The sequence below is a fragment of the Hemiscyllium ocellatum genome, chromosome 44 (assembly GCF_020745735.1).
Source record: "Hemiscyllium ocellatum isolate sHemOce1 chromosome 44, sHemOce1.pat.X.cur, whole genome shotgun sequence".
NCBI lineage: Eukaryota > Metazoa > Chordata > Chondrichthyes > Orectolobiformes > Hemiscylliidae > Hemiscyllium > Hemiscyllium ocellatum.
The window spans coordinates 9,675,069-9,688,850 of record NC_083444.1 but is presented as its reverse complement, the minus strand read 5'-3'; the positions used below and the strand labels follow the sequence as shown (position 1 = coordinate 9,688,850).

Genomic DNA, 13,782 nt, shown 5'->3' with positions numbered 1-13,782 from the left:
CTACACTATCTGCCTCAACTCCTCCTGTGGTAGCGAGTTCCACAATCTCAAGGGAAAGAGGTTTCGCTGAAGAGAGTAACACATTGCTGAAGCTTTTCATCATCAGGACAAATGCAAGAATGCCAAATTTCCAAGGATCACAACAATGTATAACTTAGGATAAGAAGGTGGCAAGTTGACTGTAGTTGGTCAAGATATTACCTTGAGAGAAAGTAAAGGGGAAACAACAGGCTCCCCAGGTTTGGGGGAAACGTCGAACATAGCCCTTTTGTTTACAGACATAAGACTGGATTAAATAAATTTCTCCTGAATTGTCTACTGTACTTAGGATTCCTCATTTCAGTCTCTGCCAGAAACTTGGTTCAGGGAACCTGTCCTCCTCATATCTCACTGAGATTCATTCAAATCTGCTCTGCACCCACAACCAGTCATCATAATATTCTAGCATTTATCAAGTGGACAGGAAAGATAATGTTTCTTTGTTCATGATGACACCTCATTAGAGTGCCTAGCAATAACCATGGTGGCTCAGTGGTTAGCACTGCTGCCTCACAGCGCCAGGGACCCAAGTTTGATTCCAGCCCCGGGCGGCTGTCTGTGTAGAGTTTGCACATTCTCCCAGTGTCTGCGTGGGTTTCCTCCGGGTGCTCCGGTTATCCCCCCGACAATCCAAAGATGTGCAGGTTAGGGTGGATTGGCCATGTTAAATTACCCATAGTGTACAGAGATGTGTAGGTTAGGGGTAAATGTAGGATAATAGAGGAGGGGAATGGATCTGGGTAGGTTACTCTTCGGGAGGGGTCGGTGTGGACTTGTTGGACCGAACGGCCTGTTTCCACACTGTAGGGATTCTATGATTCTTACCTGTGTCATTGTTACTTTGTGCTGAACTTCTACATGTGTCCTGGACCGACAAACACCCTGGCTCGGGAAAAGAGCCAGTATCACAGGACGATTGCTCCAAAATTTGACCCTGAAGGCAACATCATGCATGAATGAATATAAATAGATCAAAACAAACCAACTCTGGCACATTAGACACAAGATGGTAGTTTTTACGAATTCTTTTATTGGGTGGGGGTGCGGTGGATGGTGCTGGCAAGAACTGTGTTTGTAGCCCGTCCCAAAATGCCCTCGAACCGTGTGGCTTGCTAAGTCCACTTCAAAGGGCATTTAAGAGTCAGCAGCATCATTCTGGGTCTGGAGTCACGTGTCGGCCAGATCAGGCAAGGACAGCATATTTCTTTCCCGAAAGTGAACCAGATGACTTTTATGACAATACGGTTACCATTACAAGACAAGCTTTATACTCCCCGACTTAATAAGTGAATTTGTATTAGACCATCTGCTATGGTGGGATTTGAACTTATGCCTCAGGAGATCAGCCTGCGCCTCCAGATCACTCACCTACTGACATTACCACTACATCACTATCTGCCCCATTGTAGATCACCTACAAATTGTTAGAATATACAAAGGATTGACGACGAGGATGCATCTTGAGATAGAATCCTTGTGCAATAAGTCCTCAAGGGAGCTACACTGAGGTATACGAGAGTGGGAACCCTGCGTGCTTTTTAAACAGGAAGAGAGGAAATTAAATTCAATTCAGACTGCAGATCCATCAAGTGACAGTCACTCAGATGCTTTTCAGAGGAAGCACATAATGATAACATAAAACAAACATTCTTCGCAACGCAGGGTGACCAATGTCTGTAGCAGCAGTTGCCCTCATATTACCTCTTCATTGTCCATTTCCACAACTGCTTGTGTACCCTTCCTGGTTTCAAGCCCCTCCTCATCTCCGCTGTGACCGTCTGGCGCCTGCTGCATCTCACTTGACTCAGACACATCGGGCTTGCATCCCGTGTCCACGCTTTCCCCTTCAAAGACAAAACAAGGTCTCCATCAGACAAACAAAATCTGGATCAAAACAGAAAAGGATCATTTTAACTGATCCTTTAAATTTAAATTTAAAGCATTTAAATGTCACAAAAGCAGTCATTCTCTAACAAGCCTAAGGACCCTACATGTCCTAACGGTGCGTGTGGACTTGTTGGGCCGAAGGGCCTGTTTCCACACTAAGTAATCTAAAAAAAAGTTCGAACTCCCAGCCCAGTGAATACTCCCAGAAGATCAGATGGTGCATGATCTCCCTCGCAACACTGCTCCACCGCTGACTGAGGGGTGATCTTACAGAGGTCTACAAAATCACGAGAGGAACAGATTAGATTAGATTAGATTAGATTAGAATACTTACAGTGTGGAAACAGGCCCTTCGGCCCAACAAGTCCACACCGACCCGCCGAAGCGCAACCCACCCATACCCCTACATTTACCCCTTTACCTAACACTACAGGCAATTTATCCTGGCCAATTCACCTAACCTGCACATCTTTGGACTGTGGGAGGAAACCGGAGCACCCGGAGGAAACCCACGCAGACACGGGGAGAATGTGCAAACTCCACACAGTCAGTCGCCTGAGTCAGGAATTGAACCCGGGTCTCAGGCGCTGTGAGTCAGCAGTGCTAACCACTGTGCCACCGTGCCGTCCACTAAGCTAAGATACATCGCCAACAGCTATTCCCCACGGTAGGGGAGCCTAAATCTAGAGAAATATGGGTTAAAGGTAAGAGGGGAGAGATACAAAAGGGTCCAGAGGAGCAATTTCTACACACACAGGGCTGAGTGTGTCTGGAACAGGCTGCCAGAGGTAGTGGTGGAGGTGAGTATAACTTTGTCATTGAAGAAATATTTGGACAGGTTCATGGATGGGATAACTATGGAGGAATACGGACCAAATGCAGACAAATAAGGCTAGATTAACTATGAAAACTGGGTGGCATGGGCAAGTTAGGCTGACAGGCCTGTTTCCATGTTACATGATGCAATATTCTGTTGTTGAGCTGAACCCAGAATCTCCTTACAATCAACAATGTGAATTTAATGTTAGAAAAATGCTCAAATCTACTTGCCATCAAAAGCAACAATGAATGAACTCAGTCAGAGCTGAAGCGACTGTGTCTGGACTGCAAGTTTGCTATACTTTCCTTCTTAAAACATTGATAACAACATAGACTCATAGGGTTGTACAGTTTGGAAATAGACCCTTTGGTCTAACCCGTCCATGCCGACCAGATATCCCAAACCAATCTAGTCCCACCTGCCAGCACCCGGCCCATATCCCTTCAAACCCTTCCTATTTATATACCCATCCAAATGCCTTTTAAATGTTGCAATTGTACCAGCCTCCACCACTTCCTCTGGCAGCTCACTCCATACACGTATCACCCTCTGTGTGAAAACGTTGCCCCTTGGTCTCTTTCCTCTCTCACCCTAATCCTATGCCCTCTAGTTCTGGACTCCCTGAGCCCAGGGAAAAGACTTTGCCTATTTACCCTATCCATGCCCCTCGTAATTTTGTAAACCCCTATAAGGTCACCCCTCAGCCTCCGACAAATGAAGAAGGGGGAAAAGACAGGGTGGTGGTGGTGGGGGAGAATAATCGATGGAGAATGGGCAACTATCAGTCTGCTTGACAAAGAAACCGCTGATGTAATACATTTAAAGTAATAAGGTGCACCAAAAAGCTACGCAAACCTTTGACACCAAAAATTCGGTCAAAGAGGCAGAGGTTAAACAGCATCATAAAGGTAAAGACAGAAAGAGAGAATTAGAGGAAGGATATTCCAGAGCTTGGGGCCCAGGCAGCTAAAGGTTCGACTGGGTCAGAAATTGGGAGATGATCACAAGCTAGAATTGGAAGACAGGGGAGAACTCAGATAGTTGCAGGGGCAGGAAGAGGAGACAGAGATAGCAAGGACTGTAGGATCTGGAGGTTAGAGATATGAGGGTGGAGGGGTGTAGTTGAATGGCTAAGAACCTTTAAACAGAGGTGTCTAATCAAAGTGAAAACACCATTTGGCAATGTGTTTTTTTTTAAATTTGAGGTAGAGAAGTTTAGATTTCAGTTTTGTGAAGGTAACTTCAGTTTTAAAATTGGTCAGAAAGTCATTTTGAAATGTGTCCTATGAACAATTTCTGACAAAGCATGTGATTTTATCCATTAATCAGATTGTGTTAAGAGGGGAAATATTTGCCCTGCTAATTTCACGACATAAAGATGAAGACAAATGATCAGAAGATGCAGGTGATCGAGTTTGCGTTAAGTTCAGAAGAGCTGAAAATGTGTTGTTGGAAAAGCGCAGCAGGTCAGGCAGCATCCAAAGAGCAGGAGAATCGACGTTATGGGCATGAGCTCTTCTTAAGTTCAGAAGAATCAAGATTTAGTTTAAAGCTCATTGAGGAATCAAGTTTTCAATTTGGAGACAGTTTCACCCTAGCACAAGGGGCTGGTTAGTTTGTGAAATCTCCTGGCCATGTGAGTTTGTGTCCAAGTAAACAGAGATTTGGACCATCAGAGCTGGAAAGAAGTCTTACAACTGTTGTAGCATTCCAAGAAGGAAAACTGGAAAGAGTTTGATCTGATGTGATTTATTGTTGTCATGTGTACAGTGAAAAGTTTTATTTTGAGACTAGTACAGGCAGTTCATACATACAAGGACATACACAGTGATTAGACAGAGCAAGGCGTACGAGGTTATGACTTAATTAGGAAATTAAAGAAGATAGGAGTGATACTTCACTAGGATTGAGTATCTGAAAATGATACTGCTGACAAAAAGGTTACAGTTAGGTTTTGCTGTATATATAAAGACCTTTTCAAATTAGCACACATAGAAACAGTTGTGTTTCCTCTCTTTTCTATGATAAATGCATGTTCTTGTCTTAAAAGAACTGAGGCAGCGTTGTGTGAATATATATGCTGGGACTAATCCGCAATGTAACCAAATGCAAAAAAATTAAACCCATGATCATTACACCAGGGTGGCCTGTTGGGTCCAACTTGCCCAGTACTACCAGCCAGGGTCATAGCACTTGTTGTGTAGAGTCAATGTAGGCAGTGAGCACAGGGGTGATAGGTGAATGAAATTTCCTTCTAAAATCTATTCTTTCATGCGATGTGTGGATGGGAGGGGTTTGCTGACAACGAGAGTGAACCATGAACTGTTGCAACCCATGTACTGCAATTTCATTGACTGGGTTTTGGGAGATGTTCCAGGATTTCAGTGCAGTCACAGTTAACCCATGGGAATCTTGTTTCAATAAGGATGATATGTTGACTGGAGGGGAACTTGCAGGTGGTGGTTAAGCAAGGTTTCAGTTGAGCTCAAGTGGATGCAAGGTTGTACACAAGAGCTGGGAACTGGTTGAGTCTGAAGAGAACGCAGCCAGAGATAAGAGTTTTTGCAGAGGAAGGTATTTGGGTCATGATGGATTGGGTCATGATTGAATCGGGTCATGATTGAATCCTATGGCTCTGCTACTGATCCACCGAACACCCATTTCTGTCATACTCCTGTACCTGTTTTAATGCTATTGGATCCAAGGCGATGCTGTTCAATGTGGTCTAGTGAGCATGCCTTCTCTGTATTGGCACGCAATTTGGCGAGGCGCAATGATCTCCTTTGAACACAGCTTTGTTGCCCCTGAGGAAGACAAACAAGCAGGGGTTAGGTCAAGAGCAGAAGTTCTGGGCCTGCTAAGTACAGTTAAAGAGATAGAAAAGCCAGACAGCCTTAGCAACAACTGAAGGACTTCATCAATAACCTTCTCTTTGTCAGAAGGTCAGAGATGCCCCCTTATGATTGCATTACATCTAGCACCATTCACAATTCCTCAGATACTAGAGGAGCCCAAGTCCAAGATTGAGACAACATTTGGATAGTCTGATAAATGGCAAGTAACTTTTATACCACACAAGTGCCAGGTAATGAATATCCCCAATAAGAGAGAATCATCAGCTCATGGTATTCAACAGCATTAACAGCACTGAATGCCCCGATCAACATCTTGGGGGTTACCAGTGATCTGAGGCTAGACTAGATCACCTGCATAAATATGTGGCTACTAAAGCAAGTCAGAGACTGAGCATTCTGGAAGGTCTGTCTACCACCACCAAGGCACAGGTCTGGTGTGTGGAGGAGTACTCCCAGTTGCCTGGATGTGTTCGGCCCCGACAAGACTCAAGAAGTTCAATATCATTCAGGAAAAAGCAGTTTATTTGATTGGCACTTCAACACTTTCAATACACAGTGCCTCCTCCAACAGGAGCAACAAGTGTGTACCACCTACAATAGAAGCAAGACAACGCCACTGGGCTCACTAATCCTATTACGACAACCAATGGGATGCCAGGAATATTTTCTTTGTCCACTGCGGTCAACATGCATTGGTACCATTTTGGTGTGCTTGAATTCAAATCTATGAAGGTGCAAAATAGCCAGATGTGGGTACACATCCTGGCGTTCCACGCTGGGAAGGGACATGACCTTAGCTTTGTGATCAGTCAGTCTGGGGAGGCATGGGAAGCTGTGAAATGCCACCCCAGATTAAAAGTACTTTCTTTCATTCAACGAAGGACCCATGAACTAAACTTTCAAGCACACCCATGTGTTTCTCAAAATGTGTCTTTAGAGCACTTCTGAAGCCAGTTGTTGCTGAAAGGTTGGTTTGAACCATTCTTCACACCAATTGTAAACCAGGTTCACTCACCCAAATTCTCACCCTTCATAAACTCATCCAAAGTTCTGCTAAACATTCAGACCCTCAGGTCCTGCTCCTTTGCTACCTTTCCCTCGCTGACTCGCATCACCTCTTGATCAAGCAATGCCTTATAGAACACAGCACAGGAACAGGCCCCTCAGCTCACCATCTCTGCACCAACCATGCTGCTATTCTAAATTAATCCTAACTGCCTGCATGCAGTCTATATCCCTCTGTTCCCAGCCTGCTCAAATGTCAGAGTCCCTAGTGTAGAAACAGGTCATTTAGCCCATCTAGTCTAAACTGGCTTGCCAAAGAGCAACCTAGCCAGACCCATCCCCCTACCCTATCCCTGTAACAAAATGGGGGTGGACCATGAAAACTCCATGCAGACGGTCCCCTGAGGGTGGAATCAAACCCGGGTCCTTGGTGCTGTGAGGCAGCAATGCTCCAGGTCTGTCTAAATGTGTCTGAAATGCTGCTATCAAATCTGCTTCTACCATTTCTCCTGGAAGCATGTTTTGGGCATCTCCTTCATAAAACGCTTGCTTTGCACATCTCCTTTAAACTTTCCCTTTATTACCTTATCAACTCCCCCTCCCACTCCACCAAGGACATGCAGGTCCTGGGCCGCCTCCATCGCCAAACCCTAATCACCCGACGCCTGGAGGAAGAACGCCTCATCTTGTAACCATACGAGATTAACATGGATTTCATCAGTTTCTTCATTTCCCCTCCCCCCACCATATCGCAGTCCCAAGCCCCCAACTTGGCACTGCCCTCTTAACCTGCCCACTGTCTTTCCCATCTATCCCTCCACCCTCCTCTCTGACCTATCACCTTCTCCCTACCTTCACCTACCTACTGCATTCTCAGCTACCTTCTCCTCCCCCTACCCCTCCTCCCATTTATCTCTCAGCCCACAAGCCTCATTCCTGATAAAGGGCTTACGCCCGAAACGGCGATTCCCCTGCTCCTCGGATGCTGCCTGACCTGCTGTGCTTTTCCAGCATCACACTCTTGACTCTGATCTCCAGCATCTGCAGTCCTCACTTCCTCTTCCTCAAACTTATGCCCCCTAGTGGTTTGTATTTCCACCTTCGAAAAAGCATCCTGATTAATCCACCCCATCCATGCCTATCGTAATTTTATATACTCCTATCAGGTCACCCCCTCACAGTCTCTGACACTCTCGTGAAAACAATCCAAGTTTGTCCAACCTTTCCCTGTAGCTAATACACTCCAATCTAGGCAGCATCCTGGCAAACCTCTTCTGTCTCCTTTTCATGGCCTCCACATTTTTCCCATAGTGTGGCAACCAGAACTGCACACAATATTCCATTTATGGCCTGACCAAAGTCTTATACAGCTGCATCGCAACTTGCCAACTTTTGTACTCCAATCAATGAAGGCAAGCATGCTTTACACCTTCTTTACCACCTCACGCACTTGTGTTGCCTCTTTTAGGGAGCTAAGGACTTGTACTCCAAGGTCCCTCTGTATAATGCTACTAAGGGTCCTGCCATTAACGGTATCCTTTCCTTTTACATTAATATAAATGATTTGGATACGAACGTTAGAGGCATAGTTATTAAGTTTGCAGATGGCACCAAAACTGGGTGTCGTGGACAGTGAAGAAAGTTATCTCAGATTACAACGGGATCTTGATCAGATGGACCAATGGGCTGAGGAGTGGCAGATGGAATAATGCGAAGTTTTTTTTTTAGATTAGATTACTTACAGTGTGGAAACAGGCCCTTCAGCCCAACAAGTCCACATCGACCCGCCGAAGCGCAACCCACCCATACCCCCTACATTTACCCCTTACCTAACACTACGGGCAATTTAGCATGGCCAATTCACCTGGCCCGCACATCTTTGGACTGTGGGAGGAAACCGGAGCACCCGGAGAGAACCCACACAGACCCGGGGAGAACGTGCAAACTCCACACAGTCAGTCGCCTGAGGCGGGAACTGAACCTGGGTCTCTGGCGCTGTGAGGCAGCAGTGCTAACCACCACTGTGCCACCGTGCCGCCCAAGTGCTGCATTTTGGAAAGGCAAATCAGGGCAGGAATTATACACTTAATAGTAAGGTCCTCAGGAGTGTTGCTGAACAAAGAGACCTTGGAGTGCAGGTTCATAGCTCCTCAACATAGAATCGCAGGTAGATAGGATAGTGAAGAAGGTGTTTGGTATGCTTTCTTTTACTGGTCAGAGCATGGAGTATAGGAATTGGGAGGTCATATTACGGCTGTATAGGACATTGGTTAAGCTAGTTTTGGAGTTTTGAGTGCAATTCTGGTCTCCTTCCCATCAGAAGGATGTTGTGAAACTTGAAAAGGTTCAAAAAAGGATTTACAAGAATGTTGCCAGGGTTGGAGGATTTGAACTATCAGGAGGGGCTGAATAGGCTGGGGCTGTTTTCCCTGGAGCATCAGAGGCTGAGGGATGACTTTATAGATGTTTATAAGATCATGAGAAGCATGGATAGAATAAATAGATAAGATATTTTCCCTTGGCATAGGGCAAGAGGGGAAAGATATAAAAGGGACCTAAGGGGGAACTTTTCCACGCAGAGGATGGTGTTTGTATGGAATGAACTGCTACAGGAAGTGATGGATGCTGGTACAATTACAGCATTTAAAAAGCATCTGGGTGGCTATATGAATAGGAAGGGTTTGGAGGGATATGGGCCAAGTTCTGGCAAACAGGACTAGATTAGGTTATAATAACTTGGTCAGCATGGATGAGTTGGACCAACGCGTCTGTTTCTGTTTCTCTAGGACTCCATTTGATCTCCCAAATGCATCAACTGTCTGAGGTATTCATCAAGTACCTCACCCATTTCCTCTGGCTCCACGCATAAATTCCCTCCTCATCTGCCCGACCAAGTCCCCTCAGAAGCTAAAGTTTTTCAATAAGATCATTCTCCCAATGAATATAGGCCCACCTTCCCTCAGAAAACAAACCCACACATCTCAAAAATCAGCTGAAGGAACCTTTTGTGAACTGTCTCCACTGTAAGTGTATCCCTCCTGCAGCAAGAGACCAAAACTGCGCACACTGCTCTAGCTGCAGTCTCGCCAATGCCCCAGACAGTAGTAAATGTGTTGCTGGGAAAGTGCAGCAGGTCAGGCAGCATCCAAAGAGCAGGAGAATCGACGTTTCGGGCATAAGCCCTTCTTCAGGAATCCTGAAGGGCTTATGCCCGAAAAGTTGATTCTCCTGCTCTTTGGATGCTGCCTGACCTGCTGCGCTTTTCCAGCAACACATTTTCAGCTCTGATCTCCAGCATCTGCAGTCCTCACTTTCTCCTCAGACAGTAGTAACCAGGTTTTAAACTGCAATCCCTTTTTAACAAAGGCCAACATTTCACTGGCCTTCCTTGACTTACCTTTTGTTTCATGATTCATGTACAAGGACAGCCAGATTCCGGAAAACATTCTGCGGTCTCTCTCTCTCTATTTCAGTAATACTTCAGAATAGCAAACTCATCCAAACCTGCCCTGTTCGAAGTGTGTGTACACATGGCTCAGGATGAGACAGGATTTCTAGTTCAGTTCTAATTCATACAACAAAAAAAAGCACATTGCAAACAAGGGGAAAAAAACGACTTTGGAAGAATTACCTTCATCCTTTCTAATTCTGTATCTGGCTCTTCAGTTTGCTTTACTAATGAGCTCTTTTCATTCGCTTTGCACTTCACATCACTGCCTTTGGGATTTCTATCCTTTTCACCTTCAAAATATTAAGCAGAAATCGGGAAACGTAAGAACTGGGCTTTCTTCAAACAAGTCCGTACGTAACAGTAAATTGCAACAGGATAGTAAAACCGCACTATTACTTCAAGCAATACGAAAACATTGATAAAAAAAAATCACCAGAATCACAGAATCCCTGCAGCGTGGAAGCAGACCATTTGGCCCATCGAGTCCACACCACCCCTCCGAAGACCATCCCATCCAGACCCACCCCATCCCTGTAACCCTACAATTCTCATGACCAAGCCATTTACCCTGCACACTGTGGGACAATTTAGCTTGGCCAATCTACCCAAACCTGCATATGTTTGGACTGTGGGAGGAAACCGGAGCACCTGGAGGAAACCCACGCAGACACGGGTGAGAATATGCAAACTGCCTGAGGGTGGAATCGAGCCCAGGTCCCTGGCTTCGTGAGGCAGCAGCGCTAACCACTGAGCCATCCATAAGAATAAGTCACCACTTAGTCCAGCCAGTCTTTACCAGCTCCTATCAAAGAAAAGTTCAGTTAGCACCAGTCTCCTGTCTTTTCCCTGTAGCTCGGCAAGCTTTTCCCTCCCTCATGCACTTATCCTATTCTCTTTTGAAAGCTCCCTAGTTAATCCACAGCTTATGGAGTATCATAGAATCATCACAGAATCTCGACAGTGTGGAAGCTGGTCATTTGGCCCATCAAGTCCACACTGACTCTCCAAAGAGCATTGCACCCAGACCCACCTCCCTACCCCCATCCCTGTAACCCTGCAATTGCCACGCCTAATCCACCAAGTCTGCACACCCCTGGACACTATGGGGCAATTTAGCGTTGTCAAAGCATTTAACCTGCACACCTTTGGACTGTGGGAGGAAACCGGAGCACCCCGAAGACACTGGGAAAATTTTGCAAACTCCACATCGACAGTTGCCCGAGGCTGGAATCGAACTCGGGTCCCTGGTGCTGTGTGAGGCAGCAGTGCTAACCACTGAGTCAGCATGACACCCCAAGGGTAGGAGAGGGAATTTACATGAATGTGCTTCAGTTCATACATCACATGCATTTGTCACACTTCCCGAGAGTGGGTTTTAAGATGCAGAGTTACATTACTGGTTCAAAATTCTGGAACGCCCTTCCACTGTAGATGTCGCTACATCTCACAGACTACAAGAAAGAAGCTCATTCCCATCTTCACCAGAACAATTACTGATGGACAACAAATGCCATCAAAAAACATTCTTAAGATTGCTCTCAACTGAACCACTGAGAGTCTTCCCCTTTGCGAAAGGGAATTGGATAAATGATTGACGGGATGGCATTGGCAGGGGGAGAAAAGAAGAAGTGGAATTATTTGGACAGCTTGGAATCAGGACTAGGCCATTTGGCTCTTTGGGGCTGTCCTGGAATTCAACAAGATTTGATTCCAAAGAACTATCCCAGCATGATGGACAGAATGGCCTCTCTGCCGGCACTGAGTGCTTCTCTGATCCTGCCTGCCCTCTGGTGGCCAGTCTGGGTATTTCTGATAGACTGAGGAACCAGATTATGATTTCCCAAATACAATCCACCTTCACGTCCACTCGTTGGCCAGACTTTCAAAGCTATGAGACTCTATGCATCGCGTCACAGCTCCAGCACAGCCCCTACCTTTCGTGGACGAAGCTCTGGCAGAGGTAACCTTCGGCAGCCAGCGACCATTACGGTCTCTCTTCTGTGGCGTTTTCACTGATCCTATGTCAGATTGGGACTCCCTCAGACTTGTCTTCTCGGAGACCTTAAAAAATACAATGAACAAAAAAAATCCGTGCTTCCTTCGATTAACAGAAAGATGAAAGAAGCAAACTACCATTTTGTTTTCCAATAGGTGTTTTTTAGTGGAATACTGCTGTTCATCCCGTTGTGGAAAGTCAAGAGGCCGGAGCAATGCGGTTGATTTTTAACTGCTCTCTGAAATGGTAACTTCATCCAAAGAGTTTAAGTTAAGATCTGGCTAGAGGCCAGTGACCAGGCAAAGTGTGGGATCCAGAGTCTAAAAAAGGGCCTTAAAAATCCACTGTTTTGATTAAACAATAAACTTTACGGTAGAACATAATTCTTTGAAGTTTGCATCACATATAGACAGGGTGATTAAAAAAAGGTGTTTAGAACGCTTACCTGCAGTGCTCAGACCTTTGAGTTGGCATGTTGAGGTTATACTGGACATTGTGGCATAAGTACTGTGTCCCAGTTCTAGGAAGGGTATTATTTAGCTGGAGGGGGTTCATTCAGGAAGGTGTGGAAGGTTTGAGTTACAAAGAAAGGCTAGATAGTGGACTTTTTTTTCACTGGAACTTAGCAGGTTGAAAGGTGACTTTATATAAAGTGGGGTATAAATAGGGTTAATTGTAGTTGTCTTTTCCCCTAGAACATGGATTTTAAGACGAGAGGGCACATTTTTAAGGTGAGAGGAGAGAGATTTAAAAAGACGAGGGGCAAATTGCTTACACAGAGAGTGGTTCGTGCATGGCCTGAGGAAGCGGTGGACGTGGCTACAGTTACAACATTTAACAGACATTTGGATAAGTCCACAAATAGGAAAGATTTGGAGGGATGGGGGCTAGGAGAAGGCAGGTGGGATTACTTTAGTTTGGCATTGTGGTCGGCAAAGACTCATTGGACCGAAGGGTCTGTTCCCAGGCTGTATGACTCTATAACAGTAATGCAGCCGATGTGCACAATACCCATTCTAACAAGCAAAATAAACACCTGGCAAATATGGATGGTAGACTGTGATCGAACACCCCACAGTGCACGTTAAATAGTATATACATTCAAGGGTGTGTCAATGCATAGGAACCTGGGAATTATGTGCATTCATCACTGTCATGACAGACCAGGCTAAGAAAACAGTCAATTAGGCTGGGGACTGAGCACTGGGTTGATCTCAACGGGAGTATTCTCAGTGTCCAAGTCTTTACAAGAGGAGGTGAAAGCATCTGTGAGGTTGGCAAAAAGGGTGTCTCCCAGGATGAAGAACTTCTGTGATGTAGATAGAGAAGAGAACTTTGGACTACCTTACTTAGAGAAGAGAAGGCTCAGAGGAGATTTGATTGACGTGTTGCTCCTAACGGTGGAAGGATTAGGAACCAGAGGCATAGATTTGAGATAAATGGCAAGAGGAGGAATGGTGACCAGAGGGAGGCCTATTTTAAGCTGGTAATCGTTAGGATCTGGAATGTCCCAGAGGTTAAATCTGTGCTCCACCCTTCTAGTAATGGGAAAAGTTTATTCCTATCTGTCCTATCTATGCCCCTCAATTCTATACATCTCAATCAGGCGCCCCTTTAGCCTTCTCCATTCCAAGGAATCCAAGCTTATTTCATCTCTTGGACTGAGGGGCCTGAATAGCCTCCTTTAATTTCTTCTGATCATATATTTGCCTTTAGAAGCCGAGCACTC

The 13,782-nt window shown here is 45.4% G+C and overlaps 1 protein-coding gene across 8 annotated transcripts in view; it reads right to left on the bottom strand.

Annotated features, from left to right (window-relative positions):
• Nucleotides 1–13,782, bottom strand: part of LOC132835269 (uncharacterized) — a 96,019-nt gene that overhangs the window by 64,263 nt on the left and 17,974 nt on the right. For all 8 annotated transcript variants that reach the window (XM_060854673.1, XM_060854680.1, XM_060854674.1 and 5 more), the window contains 5 exons: nt 11,992–12,118; nt 10,238–10,347; nt 5,427–5,550; nt 1,741–1,883; nt 865–973 (listed from right to left, as the gene is read on the bottom strand). In XM_060854673.1, the coding sequence (XP_060710656.1) occupies nt 865–973; nt 1,741–1,883; nt 5,427–5,550; nt 10,238–10,347; nt 11,992–12,118 (613 nt within the window). The remainder of the gene's footprint in view (nt 1–864; nt 974–1,740; nt 1,884–5,426; nt 5,551–10,237; nt 10,348–11,991; nt 12,119–13,782) is intronic.